At 47.7% G+C, this 22448-nt stretch overlaps 1 protein-coding gene and 1 long non-coding RNA gene across 3 annotated transcripts; both read right to left on the reverse strand.

Moving 5' to 3' along the window:
• Window positions 1-620: 620 nt before the first annotated feature.
• On the reverse strand, window positions 621-19709 carry LOC132080318 (uncharacterized). Of its 2 annotated transcripts, XR_009419552.1 has the most exons (4): window positions 19654-19709; window positions 3685-3750; window positions 3541-3597; window positions 621-2558 (listed from the first exon to the last, which is right to left on the reverse strand). It is a non-coding gene; the product is annotated as an uncharacterized LOC132080318 (long non-coding RNA). The 2 variants fall into 2 exon arrangements; XR_009419551.1 differs by lacking the exon at window positions 3541-3597 and having other exon boundaries at window positions 19654-19698.
• Window positions 19710-19868: 159 nt separating this feature from the next.
• Window positions 19869-20819, reverse strand: PURA (purine rich element binding protein A). Its single transcript, XM_059483613.1, has one exon. It carries the CDS (start codon window positions 20817-20819, stop codon window positions 19869-19871), a length of 951 nt encoding a protein of 316 aa, XP_059339596.1.
• Between the last annotated feature and the right edge of the window lie 1629 nt (window positions 20820-22448).

Consider the following 22448-nt stretch of genomic DNA (forward strand, 5'->3'; position numbering starts at 1 on the left):
CCTCCAGCCCCGGAGCTCCGGGAGCTTTGGGGGATGCACAGCCGGCAGAGAGTGGCCCTTGGAGCTTGGAAGGGGTGAGAGCTCCTGAACTGGCCTTTGGCTTTGCTGATGATGCAAAGCCTTCATCTGCTTCTGGAGATTGCCCGTGGACCCAGGGCCGGGAGCACAGGGTGTTCCATCAGCCTTGGAGCAGCAGGAAGCAGGACCAAGCCTCGCTGGAACTGAGTGTGACAACTCATTACCTCACAGGAGGATGTTCTACTTCTATCCCAAAGCTTACTGCTGTAAAAACTCCATTCTGTGTCTCCAGGCCCCAGCCCAGCGAGCAGCAGTGACTGCTGCAGGGCTTTGGGCTCAGCATCCTGTTCATCTCAGCTGGTTGGGATGTGAAGGGAAAGCCTTATGGAAAGGATTGGAAAACGTGAGCTAGCACTCCTGTCAGGCCTTGCAGGGAGAGGCGTGGTTTGCCTCTTCCTCAGAACCTAATTTGAACCACAAGAATGCAATGAAAAAAAAAACCAAAAACCTGCGTTGGAAGATTTTAAAGAACAGCTCGAACTAAAAAAGCAGCTGCCAAACCAAATTTCCATTATTAAAAATCAGCACTGATAAGAGCCATCTTAGATCAAATAATTTATTTAGTAATTCCATGTAAACACTTCAGATTTACTAGCAAATACAATGCTTGCTGTTCTTTTAAATAGATCATTCAAAAAATAAGAATCTATTATTAATGGCAGGTTGACTAGAGATCTCCATACTACTGTACAATAAGGAATTGGTTTTCTAATGGATTTAACATCTTGATTTTTCTTGTTCTGCATTTGCTTTACACAAAGCCCAAAGGACACAGGTTTGAACTGCTCCCTGACGATGCCACTGCGGCCCGGGGTGTTTTGGGGAAGGTACGCAGGCAACTCCTCCCATCCTGGCATTGGTGTGAGCTGATGTGAGGGTGGGGTGGCAGAGCTGGCGTGAACACTGTTCACAAACACACGCCTGTTCGGTCAGAAAACAGACAGGGAACGGTGGAGAACTTCTCTTTGGGATGTATAAAAGCAACGAACTCCATCGTTGGCATTTACTTATCAACACAGCAGTACACATACACGTATCCACAGTCTGGAAAAGCATCCTATGAGCTGGAGAAAGCAGTGGTTCTGAGGCTTGGTACACCAGTGCACTAAAACCAAAAGAATGATACCTTCTTACATAGTCAAATGAAAAATAAATATCTTTATTTTCTGCCTACTTTATTTCAGTTTTCAAATAAATTTTAAATAAATCTGTACAAAGTATACTGTTACAGTATATATTTGTAAGTGAACTGAAATGCCTAAGTGTAACAACACTACAGGAAAGCAGTAAAGATTGGCACATCTCTAATCAAGATTAACTTTTACACTCAAAAAATACCAACGCCTGTGAAAACCCTCAAGATATTTTTGGTATTTTTTATGCAAGTTGTAATGACAGACCAATTCTCCCCTGCCTTGAAAAGAAAATCACTTCTCACGGTTTTCAGAGAACATGAACATCTTTATGATGCTAAAGGGACACCATCAGGTGAAAAGAGAGAGAGAGATTTCAATTCTTAAAAAGCAAACGCTTTGGTCAAAAATCAAGTCAAGTTTGAGGTTTGTGCACGTTTTCCATCTCCCCGAGCTGCGGCCGGGGCCGGGCTGGGGCGGGCGGGAGTGGCGGGGATGGAGCTGCTCTGGCCGGGCACACAGAGCCTCGGGAGAGGAGCTGCTCCCCTTGCGAGCCACAAGGAATTCACACAGGGCTGCATTCTGTGGTTTCTTTTTCCCCCCAAAAGCAAGAAACTAAAATTGAACTGACAGTGTCCCTTTGCTCAAAATAAAGACTTCTGTGCTAGAGAGGTCAGGTACTGAAACAAACTTTTTCACTTTTTCACTTTTACATCTCAAAATTCAAGTTTTCAAATCCAACTGCAGTTATTAGATTCATGAGCTCTCAAAACCTCCTAATATTTTGTTAAATAATTCCCAACTGGGAACTGGGGATAAATACTACAGATTAAGAGTGAGAGTTTTCTCTCTTAATCTTTCCAAAGATATATTCACTCAAAGTTTACATGCTGAAAGTTAATCTTACATTAGAATGTAATTGGCTGCAACATAAACCTATAAATGAATCAACTACCATAGATTAAACTCTGTTAAATATTTCTAAGTTAATAAAATATTGACAGTATTATAAAATTACAGTATTTACAATAAGAAAAATCTAGACTAATATATACCTTTAACAGATCTCTTCTCCAATTTGGGATTGCAACGGAATTATGAATATATGAACAATTTTATTAGAAAGTTGCATTGCAATTATCAGGTTTTCCATTAGAGCTAGAGAGGGTGAGCTATCACTGCCTTTGGAAAAAACAAAAAGTGACTTCTGGTGGTGGGGTGGAGCTTTTGAGTACCAAACTGGTAACAGGAGTCCTCCGCAAGACGTCTGAAGATAAGGTAGGACCAGCCTCAACTGCTCAGATTAAGGTTGTATTACAGAACTGCCAGCAATCAGAACCACCCAGGCTGCAAAAGGGGAGGAAAGGTAGTTTTCAGCTCAAAGTGCACAGCTGGAAGGGCTCCCCTCACTCTGGACTCCACCTAAGGCTGCAGGAGCTCTGATCAGCTCTCAGGAACCTCAGCTTGGGGTTGGTGAGGAGGAAATGAGCCACGGTGCTCCTTAAAGGGACATGGTTGGGCTGCAGCTATGCCAAAAACACCCCTGTCAACCATGGAGGACAGAACCAGGCTGGGCATTTGAGATTCTCTTGGACTTGCTTTTTTAGGAGGTTTTTTTTTTTTTGGGGAAGGGACAGGGATGGGCTTTGGTTTGAGGGTTTTTAAAAATTTTTTTATTTTGTTTGCTTGGGAGAAAAAATTTGGCCGGGACTGTGCAGTAAACTCATTTTCTATCCCTCATCAGGTTCTCTGTTTCTGGGGTATTACCAAAATGTGCAGTGTTTGGGTGGCAAATACATGTGGGGAAAAAGGAGGTTTCAACATTCCCAAGTCAATTTGTCTTGGGATAAACCAAAAGCAATTGGAGTCCTTAAAAATCGCCAGCTGCTTTTGGGGTCTCAGACACCCAGTGATGTCCTTTTAAGGATCAGATCTTTCACTTGCCCTTTTTCCCAGCCTCGGAGGAGGAGTTTACAATGACTTTAGGAAGGGCCACATTCACATTCTCTCCCTCCTCCCCACGTCACATTTGCTTTCTAGGAAAAAAGGGGGAGAAAAGTAAATTTCAAACTCCTTTCCCGCCCTTCCCTCCCCCGGTCCTGCTCATAGTAAACCAGAAATGGCAGTTTTTAGTGTATATTTTGGGATCAATTATTTTTTCAGCCCCAAGCCTGAAGATGCTAGTGAGACCTACCCTCAGGCTTCAGAGAGGAGGAGCAATTTAGGGGTTTCTACCAGTTCCCGTGGTGGGCATGTGGGAACACCTCTGTCCTTAAAAGCAGGATTTAAAATGGTAAAAGAATAATTTGTAAACTGGAATCTACATTACCAACAGAAGGCTCTAGGTCCTGTGGGCTCCAGTTCCCAGAGATGCAGAGCAGGAAAACTAGAAAGAGAACTTGGTACCTTTCAACCACCTGCTGGGTTGTACTGGGGGGGAGTGGGGAATGAGAGAGACAAAATGCCAACTGACCTTATAAACAAAGGTATGTTTAGGGCTTCTGGTTTCAGGAATAAACCGATATTTACTGGTAAAAGTCTGCCAAAAAACAAAAACAGAAACACAGGATTACTGGTAAATATTGGTTTATATGGAGAATTTAAAAAAAAAAATTAAAAAAGAGATGTCATTGTGCTCCTGATCTCCACGTGCTCCCAGGTGGGAGCTGAGAACCGACCCATGGCATCCCTGCACCCAGCAGTGTCTCTGGCACCTGGACACCTCAAACCAGAAGCCTTGTGTTGAGAGGAAAGTCGTGTTTGTTTCCCTTACTCCCCTTAAACTATGTGTTTCTGGATTCCCCCCTCCCTCCTCTGCAAGGTTGGTCCTATGGGGTTTGGTTCAGGAGTGGGAAGTCTGCTTCCAAAAGCACTTGGAAGTGAATTTGTACATAATATGGTATCTCAGCACAAGGCTGCTGGGGCCTGAGCCTCGGCTGCTCCTTGAGATACCATAAAATATACAAGACTGAGTGGATATTTTAAATAAAGCATTTTCTTGTAAGTGGCATAAACCCATTCATTTTATTTACATGCTTATTTATTTCCAAAAATAGAGTTGGTCCACATTGGACAAGAGAAATCAAGAAGCCATACAGTAGAAGAGTTAAAAGTCCAACATTTAACCAAAGTACAATGAAATTCCAGAAGTCTGTGGCTGACTTGAACCACAGAAACATACACATGAGCCACACAGACATTTGTACATAGAGCATAATATTACCAATAATATTTGCAAACATGAGGTCAAGATGGCTAAAAACCCAGGACTGACCCGGGCGTCCTGGCTGAACAGAAGTGGGTGCTGAGGGGCCCTCACTGCTGTGGGGAAACACAACTCTCCAGAGATTTTGCTTCACTTTTGGTTTTTTTCTTTAACTGAGAAAGTCCTAATTTTTCTGCCCTGGGGATCCAAATTGAGGACAGGGTGAAAGCCAACCCCACATTAGGAGCTCCCTAAATGCCGGGGTGCCGGGGGCTCAGACCTGCGGGACAGCGCGGGCGCCACAGGGCACCGGAACCCCACCGAGGGCAAACTCTGCCCTCTGCCACTTGGCCTTAAAGATCACCTGGAAAAGAAAAAATGGGCATTTATACCCTTGTGGTGTGCTGAAAAAAGGTCTGGATGGGGTTTGCCTTGAGAACAAGGATTTCCCTCCCTTGCCATGGACAATTTTTGGCATTAGTTATTTCAGTCCTGTCTACCTTTTCTGGAAGATTGCAAATATCCTAGAGGATGTTGCACTGACAGGTGAGAGAATAACTTTTTTACATTAAAAAAAACAAACAAACAAACAAATACTTGGAGGATGGACAGCAGAAGAAAAAAAAATTAAAAACAACAAGTGGAAAAGATGCCTTATCTCTGTGTGAGGGCCCAGCTCTCTGGGTATCTCCATGGACCTCACCATGACCATATCTCAGTGTCTCCAAAGGATGGAAAAACAGACTTAAATCTCTATGTTCTGCTGCAGAGAATCACAGCAAGTAAAAGGGGGAAGACAGTTTTAGCACTTCTGGTACTTCTACAAACCACCTACTACATGGAGTAGAACCACACAAAAAGGGTATAAACTAATTTTCCTTTTTCAAGTCATCTTTGACACTCACACTATTAAGCCTAGTCCAATGTGAATGCTAGTACAGAGCTAATGTACAGAATACCAGCGATAATTATCAGTACCTAACAGGATTTAAAGGCAAGTATACTCAGTACATTTATAAAAAACACTAGGACCAGAACCAGAGCTCTGACAGCAGTTACACAAAGCAGCCGTGCAGGTCTCTACGAGGACAGAGCCTTTAGCACAAGTCGCTATGATCATCTGAGCCTGTGACAGACAACTCGATCTCCTAATTTGTTTCCTAGAACATCTCTAATTGCAGATGTGAAATACATTTGAAAACAGAGATGGGCCTGATCCTGTGCAGCTGGGTACATACAACACATCCCAGTGAAACTCAAAGCCCAGATTCCTAAAGAGAGAGCACAAGAAATTGTTGTCTTACATCAAATAACTATCATGCAAGCATACCACGACGGTTTTATATTGAGTAACTTCAAAGTCAGCTGGTACAATTTAACTAGAAGTGAGCAATCTAATGGATTTCTAGGGGTAGGGACAAAGGTTGTGCCAGTGACAACCACCTGATCACCAGGGAGAGCAGCACAGGGACACTGTGGGGCTCTGATGAGCTGTGGTACAGAGGAGCTCCTGCTCAGCAGCCCCACAGACCTGCAGCACACCTGGGATGTGCAGGATTCCTGTGGCAGGCTACACACCTTCCCTTCATTTACTCTGCTACCACAATCAGAGTTCTTCCTCCTGAATGAACAATTCACTTACAGCCTGGCACACTGAGGGAGCATTAAAAATTACTTTTTTTCCCCCCTGTTGCTGTTGCCTCACATGTCCCGGGGTCAGCCCCATGCTCACTGCACCAAACCTTATGCTCTTCTCAATTTTCCTGCCACAGCCAGGCTGGGGTCACTTCTCCAGTATAACCCAACCACTCGGCTCCTTGTCTTTAAACACAAACTCTGAGTGAAAGCCTCACAGTGCCTGCAGTTATCCTGCTTCTATTGCAAACTCCAATGACTTATCAAAGCACTCACTCTTTGGTACCATCATCTACTGGAGACAGGGAAGGTGGAGAAGCCAGGGTACTTGCCATGACTCCTGGACTTTTAAGAAGCCTAAAACTAAGCCAGAGGTTAGTTTTAGGTTGCTGTGGCTGACACCAGTTACCTGTGGGTTCTCCTGGGTCTCTTGGGAAGAGAGGTGACACAGGTCTGAATGCGCACACACCAACAATCCCCCCTCAAGAACAAACCCAGGCAAGAGCTGGAAGATGCTGCCCAGACCTCTGTTCCTACTCCTTCCCTTGATAAAAATCAAGACCTCTGAGTTTTTCCTTAGTAAGAAGCAAACAGAACAGCCACAATATCAGCTGCTGAGGCACACTCTGGGATCTGGCAGACCTGCAAGTCCAGCTCAAGGCAGGAATTTGAACTGGGGTTGTTGCTTTACAGGAGAAATCTAGATTTCTCTAGATTACTCAGTATTCTGGGGTGGTTTCTCCCTTCAGAACAGACTTTGCAACCTGGACCTAGTGCTGTCCACCACACAAGTTTAATGAAAACGAACCTTTCTTCACCCAGCAACTTTGGGTTGACCAAACCATTGAGTGGAACTCTTTTGCTCATAGGCTGAAGATGCAGACCTGGAAGGCTTTAATCACCTTCTCTAACTAGACTTTAGTCAACCTTTTGCTTCCCAAGTGACAAATAGCAACTGCAACCAAAGAATGACTCTGTGGTTGGTATTTCTCTTTTCATTGCAAGCCTATTTTTTATCCTGCTGTTTGTCAATGTGTTCAGGCATTGTGGTAGGTGCCCCAGCAAACCAGACTGATCATAGAATCAAAGAATCGATTGGGTTGGAAGGGATCCCCTGCTCCAACCCCCCTTCTCTGCAGAAAGTATGTTGCTTTCTACCTCTTACACACTGAAGAGCTACAGCACTCCAGCATCACCTTCTCAGACTGGAGTTCAGGGTTGCTGATCTGCAATTCCCAGTGCCCTGACTAATACTTTAATTAAAAAAAAAAAAAAGAATAACCTGACATTAGGATGTTATCTAGTCATGGAGAATAAGAAGCTGTTTTTTGACAGCCCTGTTTTTGTTAGTACCTTTAAGAGTTTCAGTCCCAAGCTTTTTTAAAACCCCTTGATACATCTGTTGCTCCTCCACTTGAATTTCCTACTTTGCTCCAGCATCTCTGCCTCACTTGAGTTTCAGAGGAAGGCTCTTTATTCCACCCAAAAGGACAGCAGGCTCTCAAACGTGCCCTGTGCTCCAGAATGACGTGGAGGAGTCACTTCAGCAGCATGAAGTAGTGCAGGAAATGAATTCTGCCTTCAGTCCTGCACAGCCAGGTTTTCTCCCCAGCCTTGTGTCTGATGTCCCTCAGACAGCATTGGCTCCCCAAAGCCCCCAGCTCTGCAAAGCCCCTCCTAAACTGCTTCATTTCCCACTCATGGTTACCTGCCCTACCACATGGCCCTTCCAGTCTGCTCCTCCAGAGCTGGATTCTGTCCTTGGGTGGAATCTTCCTGAACTCCAGAAATCCCTTCCTTTATAACTATTTTCAACAACAGTTTGAGGGTTGTTCATTCCTTCATGGCAGAGTTCTGCCTCACCTGGATGCCAGTAACCTTCCCAGGTACCTGTGGTAAGCCTAAGACTTCATTTTTCTGATCTTCTCCCCTGCAATATTTTGGAACAAAAGAGTCACTTTTAGTCCAGCACCTTCTACCCTGAGAATGCTGAACCTGCAATTCAGTGACCCCAGGTGGTCACTGCTACTTAACAACTCAACAATAATTGTATTTTGAATTATGTCTTATGTTTTAGTCCTGAGCAAAGGCTAACTCTAGACCAGGCTGTTACAAGAAATGATCCTTTAAGTAAATCAGTATGTTTGCTCACCAAAATGTTAGCCAGCTCCTTCCCAAACAATCTGGCCAGATAGCATGGCCATAACAGAATTAACTTTTTCTAACAGGTTTATGAAGATGCATGAGCCTGTTTTTTTTTGCCAAGGCTCATGAAATCCTCAACTTTCCTTTTGACTGGAATAGAAAACTTCCTAATACCTCCATGTCATTAAAATACAGAATTTGTATCCAACATAAATGTGGTTGTTTGGTCATCAGTACTCCAATTTCCTCAGATTTTACAGCAACCTTTTAGATGTAGTGTTTTTCCTTTATGACCTAACATACCTGCTACAATGGCAGGTAATGCAGTATCCTATTGATTTCCATCACCCCCACCATGTTTCAATCAGAGCAGCTGTGCTGAGGTCTTTTTTCACCACCAAGCAGTTTACAACAACTATTTTCGTCTCCCGTTTCCACCCTGTTGTGCAGATGTGCCCATTCCTTACTCCAGCTCTGTCCCTCTCGTGCACACAACTCTGCTCCCAACCTCCAGCCCCAACACCTCAGCCTCCCACAGCCTCTGTCCTCCCCAAACCCTGCCCACCTCCTGTGCCACAGGCTGAAGTGGAAATGCTGTGAAGTCACAGCTCCTCAATTCATGTCCCTGTCACAGCCTTTTCCCAGGCACACACACAACTTCAGGAACAGGCACTGCCACGTCCTAAATTCTTCCTGGATACCCAGTTTAGCTTCCCAGGTATCTCAGCTTCAAGAATGCAGGCTTGCCCCCAACACTCTGATACCTTTCAAGGTTTATGTGTCCATCAACAGGGAAACAGTTTGATGGATCTCCTAATCATTGGGAGCTTGTACTTCCCATCACCAAATCCTCTGCCATTCAGACCTCCCACAGCTGCTTTTCCAGCTTCTGGAGGCATCTCCAGAACACAAATCAACTGCTCAACCAAGGCTTTGGTTATAAATCACCCCTTCAATCCTGTCCAGTTTCAAGTCTCCACAAGGCAGGGCAGACAGTGCTGTGGTGGGAATGAACCATGACCATGCTTATTTATTTCCAAAAATAGAGCTGGTCCACATTGGACTAGAGAAATGTCCAATTCTCTTGGATTGGACAAGGGTTTGGTGCCATCTCTCCTCAGCAGCTCAGCAGTTCTGGCCTCAGGATGCTTCCTGCAGCCTGGAATGCCCCCACTTGTTGCTCCATATAGTATTTCATCAGCAGATAATCACTTGCAAAGCGTGTCCTCTCTGCACTCTTGTGTGCAGTTCTTTGTGCAATTAAGCCAATGTACTTTGATTCCCATAATTAAGCTAGGAATTTTACTTTATGACCATATAAAGTCCATCTTCAAACCAAAAATAGACTGACCGTTAACAGATTCTTTTTTTAAAATTACTTTAAACCGCCAATTAGGGACTTGCATTGGACAAGATAAGTTACATATGGCCTTGCAGAAGCCTGCAAGGACTCATTTTCCACGACTTTTATTGACAGGTGAAGCTCAGAAGCCAACTTTTTTTTGTAAGATAGAATGAGCCTCTGATCACAGCAGATCTATCCACAAACCAAACTGTTCACATGCATGAAAGCAGAGATGGCTTTTACACGAATCTGCAGTGCTCAGTTCAGAGTTATTAATGACAGAAAATAATTCAAAGTCTTTAGTCCCTGCTTTGCTCAGACCTGCCTGGTTGCCCTTCAGCAGCCCCTGGCAACAGTGAACGTACTGTCATTTATTATTTAAATAAAACAATCTTTTTAATAAAAAGAAATTCTGACCCCATTTAAACTCTCTACCTGACAAGACACCAGCTTCTTTCCTTCACCTCTGGTGCTGCTCATGCAACATTTTTTTTTTAAGCTGACCTGCCCACACAGCTTCTGATAAGCCAATGCTACATTGCCAGCTCTCCTCAGCATCACTCGAGTGGGAGGTTTAAATACCAGATTTCACAAAACCCTTTCTCCATGACTCCTAGCCCTGGCATTTCTTGAAGTATTGACAGATCGGCAAGCCTTCCCAAAAGTGAGCCAGCTGGACCTGCTTCTGCTGGACTGCTGCAGAGAGAAGAGCTGGTCCCTGAAATCCCAGCACTCACCTCTCGAGCCCTAGGTGAGTTTTGAGGAGCCTGGACCGGCTGACACCGATGTGCCCATGCAGACTCACCCCCTGCCCATGTGAGATGCCTGGGCAAAAGGTGAGCCCAGGCAAGTTCCAAACCTCAGCAGACTGCAGGCAATAAAGCCAGCAGCCTACATAGTGCTCACTATTGTGCAACCAGGATGGAGCACGGAGAAATAAAATGCATTCCCTAGGGAGACACCAGAGCAAGCACAAGCTGGGGGACAGCCACACCCACACCAAGGTGGCTGCCTTTCAAATGACAATGCTGCTCCCAGACATTCCAACAGACAGGTCCTGCCTGAAGCACAAGCACTGTCCTGCCCTCTGACAGCCACCTTTCTACCCAGAATGAGAACAAACCTCCCCAAACCTCTAATGGCCCAACCTCGATGGGCACACAGCAATTCGAGCCTGAGTCGCACAAGACATTCACCAGTCACAGAAAAAACAACCACTGCTCATTTACTGACTCTCAGCTCCCAGCAACAGAAACTATCCAGGTCCATGATATGGACACAGCCCCCTCCAGCCTCACCTCAACACCAGCCACATCAGCACAACCATGCTGGGGGGGATCAGCCCCACAGCAGCCACCCCCAAACCCCCCGTGCCCATGCTGGCCCGTGCATCAATCCAGAGCACGGTGTGACGATGTCTGAGAGCCCAGGCTCAGCTCCCAGACCCTCCTGCAAGCATGACAGTGGCACCTCCCAGCCCAAACGCTGCCCTGTGTCTGTCAGACAGGATCTCCTGCACCCACGGGGCTGCTGCACGGTGTCTGCCCCGTGTTCAGGAACAGCCAAACCCACCGGGGCCAGCACGGCCACGGCCCGTCAGACACAGCTTGCAAGCCACTTTCACAAGCAATTCTCCATTGAAATCAACATCATGACTGGGATGACATTTCAACACAAGGAGGTTTTTCTCCAAAAGCTGTCTAAATCTCTCCAAGTCATGCACTTGCCGTCCCAGTGGCGCGCACTGGATCAGCTCCCACAGCAGCCACCTCCCTCCGAGGTCTCCCCAGCCAAGAGGGGCACATCCTTCCACACTGCAGATGTAAATCCACACCTCTCACCTCTCCAGTCTCGAACAGAAAGAATAAAGCTGGTTTTTCTTGCTTCCTGCATATTTCAAGATAGTGTTTCAAGAAAAAATGCTTCAGTGCCACAGCCAGGGACACTCAGAAACTCAAACTCTCAGCAGAAACTCCCACTGCCAGTGTTGCAGTCTTTGCACTTCAGTCTGCTGTGTGGCCCAAGACTCAGAAAGGGCTAAGGTGTGTATTTTTGCAAAGCTAATGTCAGAATGGACAGCAAACCAACTGATCACCAACAAAGCCAAGGAATTGTCTGAGTTAAGACTGAGTTCCTGCTGGGGAGATCCAGCAGATTCCTGTTCAAACCAAAAAAACCCTCCCAGCTGATGGCTGACCCAGAAAGGAGCAGAGGTTCACCACATGTCATGAACTCCAGCCTCAAGAGGACGTGTGGAAATGGCCAGGGTCACCAAGCTCAACAGCAATGTAGGCCCTGCTCAGGACCTGACAGCTTTGTTACTAGTGTTTGGATATTTCACTCTCCTGTGAGCTCTAGCTTGGCATGATAAACCTAATGCCCACTGGTTGGTAAAGCTTGTCTTAGTTAAACCCAAACCTGTCAGGTCTTGTGCTCTTAGGCTGCTCCAAGGTACCTCACACAAGGACAGCAGAATTTCCCCACCAAACCACACATCCAACTCGAGCTGCAGAGGTACTGCCACAGCCCAGGTGATGTCTGCTCACCCAAAACAAGACAACACCCACATACAGGCAAAATCTACAGCCAGCCTGAGCAGGCTGCACCTTGGCTGGCCACGGTGCCTTCCAGAGCAGAGAGCTCAGGACCAGATCCTGTCTCTGGGTGAAGGAGTGCCAGCAGTATCGATCTGCAGGGGGACAGTGAAGCATTGTTTGGGGATATCCAGCCATTCACTCTGTCTTGTTTTAATCAGTCAACATTCAAAAGACAGATAGTGAGGCCAAAAGTTCTCTATCTTTATCTTTTTTCACTTAATCTCCAGCTGACATTTTTTCCCGTGAAAACACGCCTCGTTTCTTGCTGTATGACTTCAACTCTCCCTCTCCTGTGATATTTTGCCTCAAACAGGCTACACAACCGGTTACTACTTTTATAGAGGTGGGAGTGACATGCTTTGACTCTTCCAAAACACAAAATGCTCATCTGGCTTCAGGCACCAAACTGCTACGATGGGGGCCAGCAGAGCCACCCCAGCTGGGGAGCTCAGCGTCCTCTGCTCCATGATCCCTTGGGACCACAGCCTGACACCCCTCAGCTGCTTGTGGCAAAGAGCCACTGTCATCAGGCTCTCATGGGCTTCTCTAAGAGCTGTGCTGATGCTGAAGCACTTGCATGGCAGCCCAGGTGCACCTTGGCCATCCATCTCTGCCACATCCCCTCTCCCACCTTGCTCCAAAAGCCTTTTTCCACCCTCCAGACACACAGCACCTTTGCTGTGGCTGCTGGGAGCTCCTCCCCTGGACAAACTCCCTCACCCAGCCTGAGGCCGCTGGCTCAGGAAATGCCTTTGTTAGTGACAGCACCATGCCTGCCCCAACACCGACCTGCTCATCCTTTCCCTTTCAATGGACTCCTCCAGCAGCAACTTCTATGCCAACCAAATTGCAGTAAAATGTCCAGAAAGCCATTGGAGAAGTAACACTGCGAACCCCCTACAAATGGATGATTTGGCCTTCAATTCTCCCTGCTATCTGCAGCTGTTCTGCACTAACAACAAGCAACACACAGCCCAGAAAAGCCTCGTGGCCCACTTGTAATTCACAAGAAGTGGGATGCTTGCAGACCCTGATGTGAGCTGCCTTTCTCTCAGACTGCAGTGCTGCTAACACACAGCCCGTCAGGAACTGAAATGCTTTGGAAAGACAAGCAAAGGAGGATAGGCAGGCTAAGAGAAACTCCCAGAGCAGACCCAGGACCATCTGGCTCGAGCTGGGAGCAGAGCAGAGCAGGGCAGAGCAGGCAGCCCAGCTCCAGCTGCGGAGCTTCCAGAGAGGAGCATCCTTCCTGTGCCATCACCCCCAGCCATCCCAACCCAACACACACCTCTTCTGAGAAGAAAAAAAAATATCATGAACTTCAGGCCCAAAGATTAGGCTCTGGGAAATATGAGTTTTTAAAAAAGGTTATAATTTTGGAAGTCCATTTAAATTAACCTTAACTAGCTTTAAACTCTATATACGTATCTCCTTGCCACGCTCGCAACCCACGCACATTTTGCAGTGCCAGTGAGCTAAATCATGTGCAAGCAAGCAGAGTAAAAGGAACCACAAAAAAATAAAAAAAAGCTCTGGGCAGAAACTCTCTTTCATTGTTGCAACGGCAAAGGAGATGGCAACAGCAGAAGGAATCAGGAATAAAAATGGAACTCGCTTGTTTACCTTGTCGGTTTTGTCAAAACATTGTGACAACGCTTTGCGTGCAGCCAGTTTCTCTGTTCTGCCACCAAAAATTCAGAGCCCTTCACCTTTCTTCACGCATTACAAGAGAAAGCCAAGAAGAGTAAAACTTTTAGGGAGAGAAATGAGTGTGCAAAAGATATAAAAAAGCCCAGTATGAGAATTTCAAACTACTGGGCTCCTCTTCCAGATAGTCCAAACACCACCAGGAAGAGTGACCCTCCAGCTGCACAAGCTGAGTTAACAAGGAGCAGGCAGCCAACGAAGGAGGAGAGTAAGACAATAAAGGGAAAGTTTGGGTAAGCCTGACAAAAAGCAAAAGAAAAAAAGAAGTAAAAAAAAGCCAGGAAAAAAAAAAAAAAGCTGCAAACTGGGTTTCTAAAAAAGATAAATTCTTGACAGTGTCTTTTTTGAAAGAGAAACTCACAGTGCTTCAGGCAGAGCCCTACCTCTCCAAAAGCCACACAATCCAGTAGGAAGCAGCAGGTTTTTGAAGGAGCAAATTGCACAGCTGTGGAAGAATTTGCCTTTACTGCCTTCTTTCCAACTCACCTAAGAGAGATTCAATGTCTACCTGGAGGACTAGCAAAACCAAGGAAATTGGTTGGTTCTAGTTAGATTTTTGAGGTTTTCATGCTTGAAGAGAGCCCCTAAAATGTAAACCTGTTTTAGCATTCTTGTACATTAATGTCATCGTTCTCCCTTGCTGACTCCCACAACTTCTGCCACAGACAAGTCAATCAGATTTGGTATATGCCCTGGGACAGGGAAGGGGAGGGCTGGGTTTAAAGCAAACAAGCAACCAAAAAATAATTATGTCAGTGCTCTGCAAGGTGTTGGATCCAAGCTCGGTGGATCTGCTGAAGTCTTCGATCCAAAACACTTGGCAATTTGACTTAAAAAAAAATCAAACAAAAACCCCTTTGACCTGTTGAACTTAAAGAAAAGCAAGTGGCAGACCTTGGAAGAAGGGCAACAGCGTGTGAGGGTGCAAAAACATCATGTGCTGTAGTTCACCACTTTAGAAGAAATCAGAGTTTTGCTTTGGTTGGTTTTGCTTTTTCTGAAGTGCCAGGGAAAGGCGCTTCCCAAAGGGCGACTTTGGAGTTTACAGGCGCCAAGGTGGAAGCGTGGAGTGAGGACATGCCAAAAACGTCAGGTTTGCATAAACCCTTCTGGAAAAAGTGCACCTTGGTTTTAGGAAAAATGCATATCTACCAAATCTCCACTGACCAGGGGCCACTTGTGCACGCAAAGTTGCATCAATTGGCAGCATCAATGCTGACATTTTTGCCTTCTCCTTCCACCCCCCTCCCCAATTTTTTCTTTTTCCTTGGGAGACACAGAGCGCCACTGCATTAGAACGTACAAGAAATGAAAACAGTGAGTACGACTGATATAGATCCATTGACTTTTTATTACAAATGTACTTGATCACTTGGCTTCAAAAAAGTTTAAATCAACCCCTATTTTCTGTACGCCAGTACAAAGTAAAATCTATTTTACAAATTAAATACCTAAAAATTTGACAAAAATATTAAAGTTTGATGGAAAAAACAGTTATAAAAATCTTAAATCCCCTTTTAAGAAGATAAGAGATAACATTCCCTCCCAACCCCCACAGTCCTGTTATACAATATTAATAGTCATTTTTTTAGAATAGGTAGGTATGTTATATCTTGCTGTTAGCATACAAGTCACTCTAATAGCTTTATCTGTATATACTCCAGTTAGTGCATGAATGTCATCTGATTGAATATAATCAACTATCTTTAACTGATCCCTAATTTACATTTCATAGCTTGCATAGTTTGAAGGGACAAAGGTTACACTACAGCTAATCATAAAAAAAGGTGGTTACAGTGCTATTTTTAAAGGCAACAAAGTAATTGCTCCCAAAAAAACCAAACCCAAACCCAAAACTAAACGAAAAAAAAGAAGTTACCGGTCGGCTCTGAGCAGGGGTTAAATCCCCGGCAGCAGCTCTGCCTGGCTCACGGGGTGGGCTCTGCGCCCGCCCGCTGCCCCCTCTGCGCTTCCCCCAGCCCCGGGACGGGTCGGGAGCCGCTCTCCCGGCAGCGCTACGCCCAGCGCATTTCAACCCCTGCGAGGGATACGCGCAAAGTGACACTGTCAAGTATTTATTTAGTTTTTTGGTTTGTTGTTTTTTGTTTTTTTTTTTTTTTTTTTTTTTTTTCCAATTGAATTTTCAAAAAACGAAAAGCCCTCCGCGTACGGGCGCGCCCGGCTGCGAGCTCGGAGCGCTCCCGGTCCCCGCGGCCGGCCGGGCTCCTGCTCGCCCGCCGATCCCGCCCGGCCCAGCCCGGGGCTCCCGGTACCGGGGCTCGGGGGATCCCCGAAGGGTCCGGCCGGGCCCCCCGGCTCCCGGGAAGCTGCTGGCTGCCTCCCGCCGCAGCATCGTGAGCGGGACCGCAAAGAAGAGGCAGGAATCAACAGCGGCTCGTGCTGTTTCTTTTTTTCTTTTTTATTTAAATTCTCAAAGACAGAGCAATTTCATTTTTTTGTTTTCATTTTAACAAAAAAAAAAAAAAAATAGAATTTGAATTCGGAGGACATTTCCCCGTTAGCATAAAACCACTTAAAAGGTGGTTGTATTTCAATGGTAAATTACTTGACAGTGTCCCTTTAACTTAAAAATAAAATAATGTCAGTATTGCAATGAATTTCAAGTTTTCTTGCACGTAGTCATTATAAAGTAGCTTTTATCATGCTCTTGGACCTATTCTACAAGACATTTAAAAGCATATCATCAAGGAAAATATAAGGCATACTTCTCAGGAATTAGGTATCTTGGCACATTTGAGCATACTGTCTTTTTTTAAAACAACACATATGGTCAAATATACCTTTCTTCTTCTAACATTAAACAGGGTTTTCTGTACTTTGTTTTAAATACTGAGATATTAGAGCCTTGGTAAAGTACCGAGCACCTCCGGGAAAACAAAAATTAAAACAAAAAAAAGCAAAAAAAGAAATCCGATGAAAACTAAAACAACGAGGAGCAAAATCCCACGAATCTTTACAGTCATTTTAGTCTTTCGTTATCATCATTCATCAAGTCCTTGAACATACAGAACGTGCGTTAAAAGAAGATAAAACCAAAACGAAACAAAAAAAAACCCAAGGAAACACGCAGAAGAAACCCAAAACGAGACAAAAACTGACCACAAGTTCTCGGCCACTGTTCACAGAACTGCCCGCGGGCTGTCCCAGGCTGTACTGCTTTGACCGGACCCGCGCGGCCCGTGCGCTCCTGCAGTCAGCCGGATCCTGGGCAGGATCCGGGCGGCGCGGGCGAGGAAGACCACGGGAGGAGCCTGCCTCGTTAGCGATGCTGCCAGGAGCCGGCAGGGACGGAAGGACACTCTGCCGTGCTCTCCTCGCCTCCCGGCACTTATTGCTGGGAACGCACCGCGGCGGCGTTGGAGCTACGGGCGCCGGAGCGCGTCCGTCGGCAGCGCGACAACTTTGGGGAGGGCAGCGAACAGCAGGACCGAGACAATCAATCAAGTAGCAAAAATAACACCAAAGCAATTAAATTCCTAACTACGTCTAGCAGCATGGAGAGTGCAGTCCCGACACATCACAGTTGAAGTACAATAATCTCTGGAACTGCCCATCCAGAGCCTCCGATTCAGAAGCAGGTTATCAGACACATGTTTACATGCAATTGAGAACCATTTCAAATGTCACATTACGCACTCTGAAAAGCTTATTTCACTACTGGGAAATAGGAAAAGTGCACATTAAAGCAATTTTAAACATTTCCAGTGATTGTTTAAAAAGAAACAGAAACACCTCGCTACCAGCGGCTCGTGTTTAACTTTCTGTGAACACTAACAGCAAACTTCTTTCAAGGGCAATAATGCATGGTACAATGGAAACAGCTTGTTTTGACACTTACAGTACATCTCAAAAAAAAACCCAGAAAAACAAACCAACAAAATAAAAACCCCAAGAAGAAAAAGGGAATTATAATTTCAACTGGGAATAAAATGACAGCAGGAAATCAAATTCTTTATAACAAGCTTTTTTTATGTTTTCTCCCCACCCTTCAGAAACTCCATCCTTGCCCCTCAGTAAAGAAGTGCTGGCAGCTCCTGCTCGCACAGGAGCAGCTCAGGTCTACCTGACCCCTAACTCAGCCAAGACCATTCAGCAAAATGATTGCATTCCCAAAAAACTTCCGAGTGGAACAAGATTCTAGTTTCTCTGAAATGCTCTCTACTGAATTCCAGCCAAGAAAAGAAAAGAAAAAACAAAAAATAAAGTTTTGTTTTCACTGTTTAAGGCATCTTTTTTTTTATAACATTTTCTCTTCACTCGCAATGATGATAGTCATGCAGCAGTTTAATGATAAAAATATATTAATATTTTACTATACAGCAGCAAGAAGTTAGTCAATTAAAAGCACACCAACTTTTTTTTTTTTTTTAAGAAAAAAAAACCATAACTGAAAAACAACGAAGACAACCTGTAAAAGTCTATTATTATTCTTCTTATTATTACAATTTGGAGAACACACCTGGACAGATTAGTGTTCTGACAAATCTGTGTTTCCCTAGCCTGGGCTTGGAGCAGAGCCCGCGCCCGGCGGGAGCTGGGACGGGGAGGGCAGGGCACGGCCAGGCTGGCCAGGTATGTAGCCAGTAATAAGAACTAGCACCACAGCTACATGGAAATCCATGACGGACACACACCGGCTTGGCTTTCACTGTCCAACCAAACTCCGACCCCCATGGCTCAGTGGGATCACGCTGCCCTCGCTGCACTGCTTCCTAACAGGCCTACGGGAGTTAACAGGGACCAAAGCATCGCTGCGGACCTCGCCCGAGCTCGGGAGATAGCGCTAGTGCCAGTGGCCACACGGAAAGACTCGCTACCTGCTGTCCAAAAACAGGTGGACTGGAAACCGCTGCACGTCAGGTTAAGTACTTTTAAGTACACAGAATAAAAAAAATATATTATGAACAATACAAGTACATCTCATATACACAATAATGACAATACGCCTACTCAGTTGTAAACCAAACAGGTGCAGAAAAAAAATATTATGGGAGGAAATTCTTTACTTTTCGTTTTTTTTTTTTTCTCTCTCTCTCTCTTTTTTTTTTTCTTTTCCTCTTTTCTTTTTTTTTTTTTTTTTTACTATTTGAATAACTTTGGTTCAAACGTAAAAATCACAAGTTAGCAAATTTCATTTAAATGCCTTTTTTAATAATTTTTCTTCATGTTCACAGAAGTTTCACTGACCATTTTTATATGTTTAAGGTCCAGATGCAATGCATATTGTATAAAAGAGAGCACTTATTGTTTACCTTGCATGAATTAAACCTACGTACCTTTTAACTCTACAAACTTCTGCATAACATTTAGACAAAGCTCAGACACACAGCATGCCTAGCCCTCATATATATATACACATCTCTAATCACAGGTATATAGGGTGTCAAATATACTATAGTAACCTCCATGTAAGGTTCGAAATTTGGTAACAAAATGAGAAGAAAAAACTAAAAATATTATTTTACGTGTTCTAAAATATCTCTTTTTTTGTGCTAAAGTCAAATGTTAGCTCAACATGAAAAGGACTTTTTATATAATTCAGCAATATTATAATCTTGACCATTTTTGCAAACACTTTTAATAATAATAGCTTAAACGTGTACAAAAGTTCTCGGTTAATTAGGGAAATAAACACTCAGTTCTTTATATTTTTAATCAAGTAGGAAACACAGTTCATATATAATGTTATTACTTTTTTTTTTGACTCTTTTTTTTTTTGTGTGTTTTGTTTTTTTTTTTTTTCTGTTTTGTTTTGTTTTTTTTTTTTTTTTTTTAGCAGCTGCTTACTGTTTGATACGGTGGGTAAAGTGGAGGAACATCCAGCGATGGGTGGCGGGTCTGAGGCGCTGCTGCTGCCGGGCGGCGGGGGGGGCGCCGGGCGGGCGGCGCGGCCGGGGGGGCTCCGGGCGGAGGGGGGGCTCCGGGCCGCCGTCCCCGCGCCCCGCCGCCCGCCCGCCCTCCCGCCGGCGGCGGGGCCAGTCCGCGTCCCGGGGGGCGGGCGGTCAGTCCTCCTCGGGCTCCTCGGCCTGCAGCAGCGCGCCGGGCGGCCCGGCGGCGGCCGCCTCGGCCTCGGGGGGCGGCTCGGCGCCCACGGCGGGGGCGGCGGCGGCGGCGGCGCGCTTGTCCCGCTGCTTCTCCTGGATCTTCTTCATCTCGTCCGAGTACTTGCAGAAGGTGTGGCCGAACTTGGCCCAGACCTTGTAGGGGACGGTGATGGAGTTGCGGTAGGTGGGCTTCACCTCGCTCACCCGCATGAACACGCCGTACTTGTTGGAACCCACGTCGAAGAAGAAACGCTTGTTGTCCACAGTCAAGGAGGTGCCCTCGGGCAGCTCGGCCGGCTCCTCCTCCACGCCGTAGTCGTCGATGAGCTTGGCCAGGGCGTCGCGGAACTCGATGAGGCCCTGCGCGGGCAGCGCGATGGTCTGGCCCTGCGTGGAGCCCAGCCCCGGGCCGCGGTTCACGGTCTGGCGGACGCGCAGGAAGCGCCCGCGCTGGTTCTCCTTCAGATCCATGTAGTACTTGCGGTTCTCCCGCACCAGGAACTCGCTCTTCAGCGCCCGCCGGGGCTCGTCGGCCGCCTGCGCCAGCTCGGGGGGCTGGCTGGGCCCCAGCTGCGCGTAGTGCTCGATGAAGTCGCCCAGGTAGTCGCGGAACTCGACGGCCACCGACATGGAGAGGGTCAGGCGGCTCTTGTTGCCGCCCGCGCCCACCTCGGCGATCTTGAGGAAGCGGCCCTTGGCGTTCTGCTTCACGTCCAGGTAGAAGCGCTTGTTCTGGATGTCCACCCGCTTGGAGGCCAGCTCCTGCGTCTCGTGCTGCAGCCCGCCGCCTGGGCCCCCGCCGCCGCCGCCGCCGCCGCCCGGGCCGCCGCCGCCCGCGCCCGGCCCCCCGGCGCCCGCCGCGCCCCCGCCGCCGCCGCCCTGCTCGCTGCCGCTGTCTCTGTCCGCCATGATGCCGCCGCCGCTCCGCCGCCGCCGCCGCTCGGGCCTCGCCCGCCGCTGCTCGCCCCGGCGCGGCCGCCCCCGCGCCGCCGCCGCCTCCTCCGCCGCCGCCGCCTCCTCGGCCGCCCCCGGCCGCCGCCGCCGCCGCCTCCTCCTCCTCCCGCCGCCGCCGCCGCCGCCGCTGCTGCAACAGCCCCCGCGGCCACCAGCCGGCCGCGCTCTCGCGAGATCTGCCGGAGCGAGGAGAGGGCGCGGGAAGGCGGCAGAGAGCGGCCCCCGCCGCCGGCCGCCCCGGCGAGCACGGCGGCAGTGCCGCGCCGCCGAGCGGCCGCCGCGGGTACTGCAGCTGCGCGCTCCCCCCGCGCACCGGCGGCGCCGCGGCCGAGCCCGCTCCGGGCGGCACCGGCACCGCCCGGCCCCGCCGCTGGGCCCGCCGCTGGGCCCGCCGAACCCGCGCGCCCGCACCCCGGGGACAGCCCGCGGGGCCGGGAGAGCCGCCGGGTTCGTGCTCCCCGCAGCGAAGCGTACGGGAGAGCGCGCAGCAGCGGGCCCTCCTCCCGGCTGGGATGCCCGTGATGCCCGGGCGGGATGGGATGGGATGGGATGTGTGTTTATTCGGGGCTGGTGATGGAGTGAATTAATCGGCCTGTGGCGTGGCGCGGGGCTCGGAGGCTCGGGAGCGCCGCGGGGATGCGGAGCGGGGGGATCGGGCGTCCCCCCGCAGCGGGGGTTTGGAGGTGGGGCTTGGAGGTGGGATCTTGGAGGCTTGGAGGTGGATTTTGGAGGTTTGGGGGTGGGTTTTTGAGGTCTAGGGGTGGGTTTTGGAGGAGATGCTTTAGCTTCTAGTCCTTGTTTCCAAACCCTCAATTTTAAGCCAGCTCCAGCCCAAGTAGGGATGTTTTCTCCTGATGCTGCAGGCCAGGAAGCAAACTGGTAGGATTGGTCTGTTCCCTACCTGCTGCTTCCAGGACTGCTGACTTCTGGGGAAGGCATGGATGTACCTCTAGCATCCCAAAAACCCTGCAAATGTTGTACAAAGAGTGGTGCTACGAGGTGAATTTTGGGGTGGCCTGTGGAATGTGCTTGGCACACAAATGGATTTCTCGAGGGGACAGAGAGTGAACTGCTGAGACATCTTGTTGTGTTAGAGGATGCTCAGACATCGCAGGAGGAGCCCCAGCCTACCCCATGGCTGTGGTTAAAGCCGTGGTGATAGCGACTCCATGGGTAATAAAAAAAATACGCAGAGAAACAGTTTCCTTTTACCACAGAAACAATATTTCAGCACTGGCTGAGCTGCAGCTTGCCAGCTGTCGGAAAGCCCTGAGTGCTGGGGATGTGCTGTGCTCTCCGTGGATGCTGGGTTTGGTTTTCAGCCTGCCTGAACTGTCCTGGGTGTTTCCTGCGTGTCCAGCTTGGCATCCCCACGCTGCCATCCCCATGGCAGGCTGCAGGCTGGTGCTTTGGCAGCCCCTCTCTCTTGATTTGCTCTTTTTATCCTCAAGTCCAATGACATCAAACAACCGAAGCCGCGGCCTGTTGCTGTCACCAGCAGGTGTCCTTATGGATGAGCCATGCTTTATCCGTGTGGCACAACTGGGAACTGCACGAGGAGTTGTGTTTGTGCCCTTGTGGCCG

Source organism: Ammospiza nelsoni, chromosome 16, assembly GCF_027579445.1.
Source record: "Ammospiza nelsoni isolate bAmmNel1 chromosome 16, bAmmNel1.pri, whole genome shotgun sequence".
In the NCBI taxonomy this organism is placed as follows: Eukaryota; Metazoa; Chordata; class Aves; order Passeriformes; family Passerellidae; genus Ammospiza; species Ammospiza nelsoni.

Excerpts from the sequence above, each read along its gene's own strand:
- PURA (XM_059483613.1), bottom strand. The coding sequence starts at position 20,819 with ATGGCGGACAGAGACAGCGGCAGCGAGCAGGGCGGCGGCGGCGGGGGC.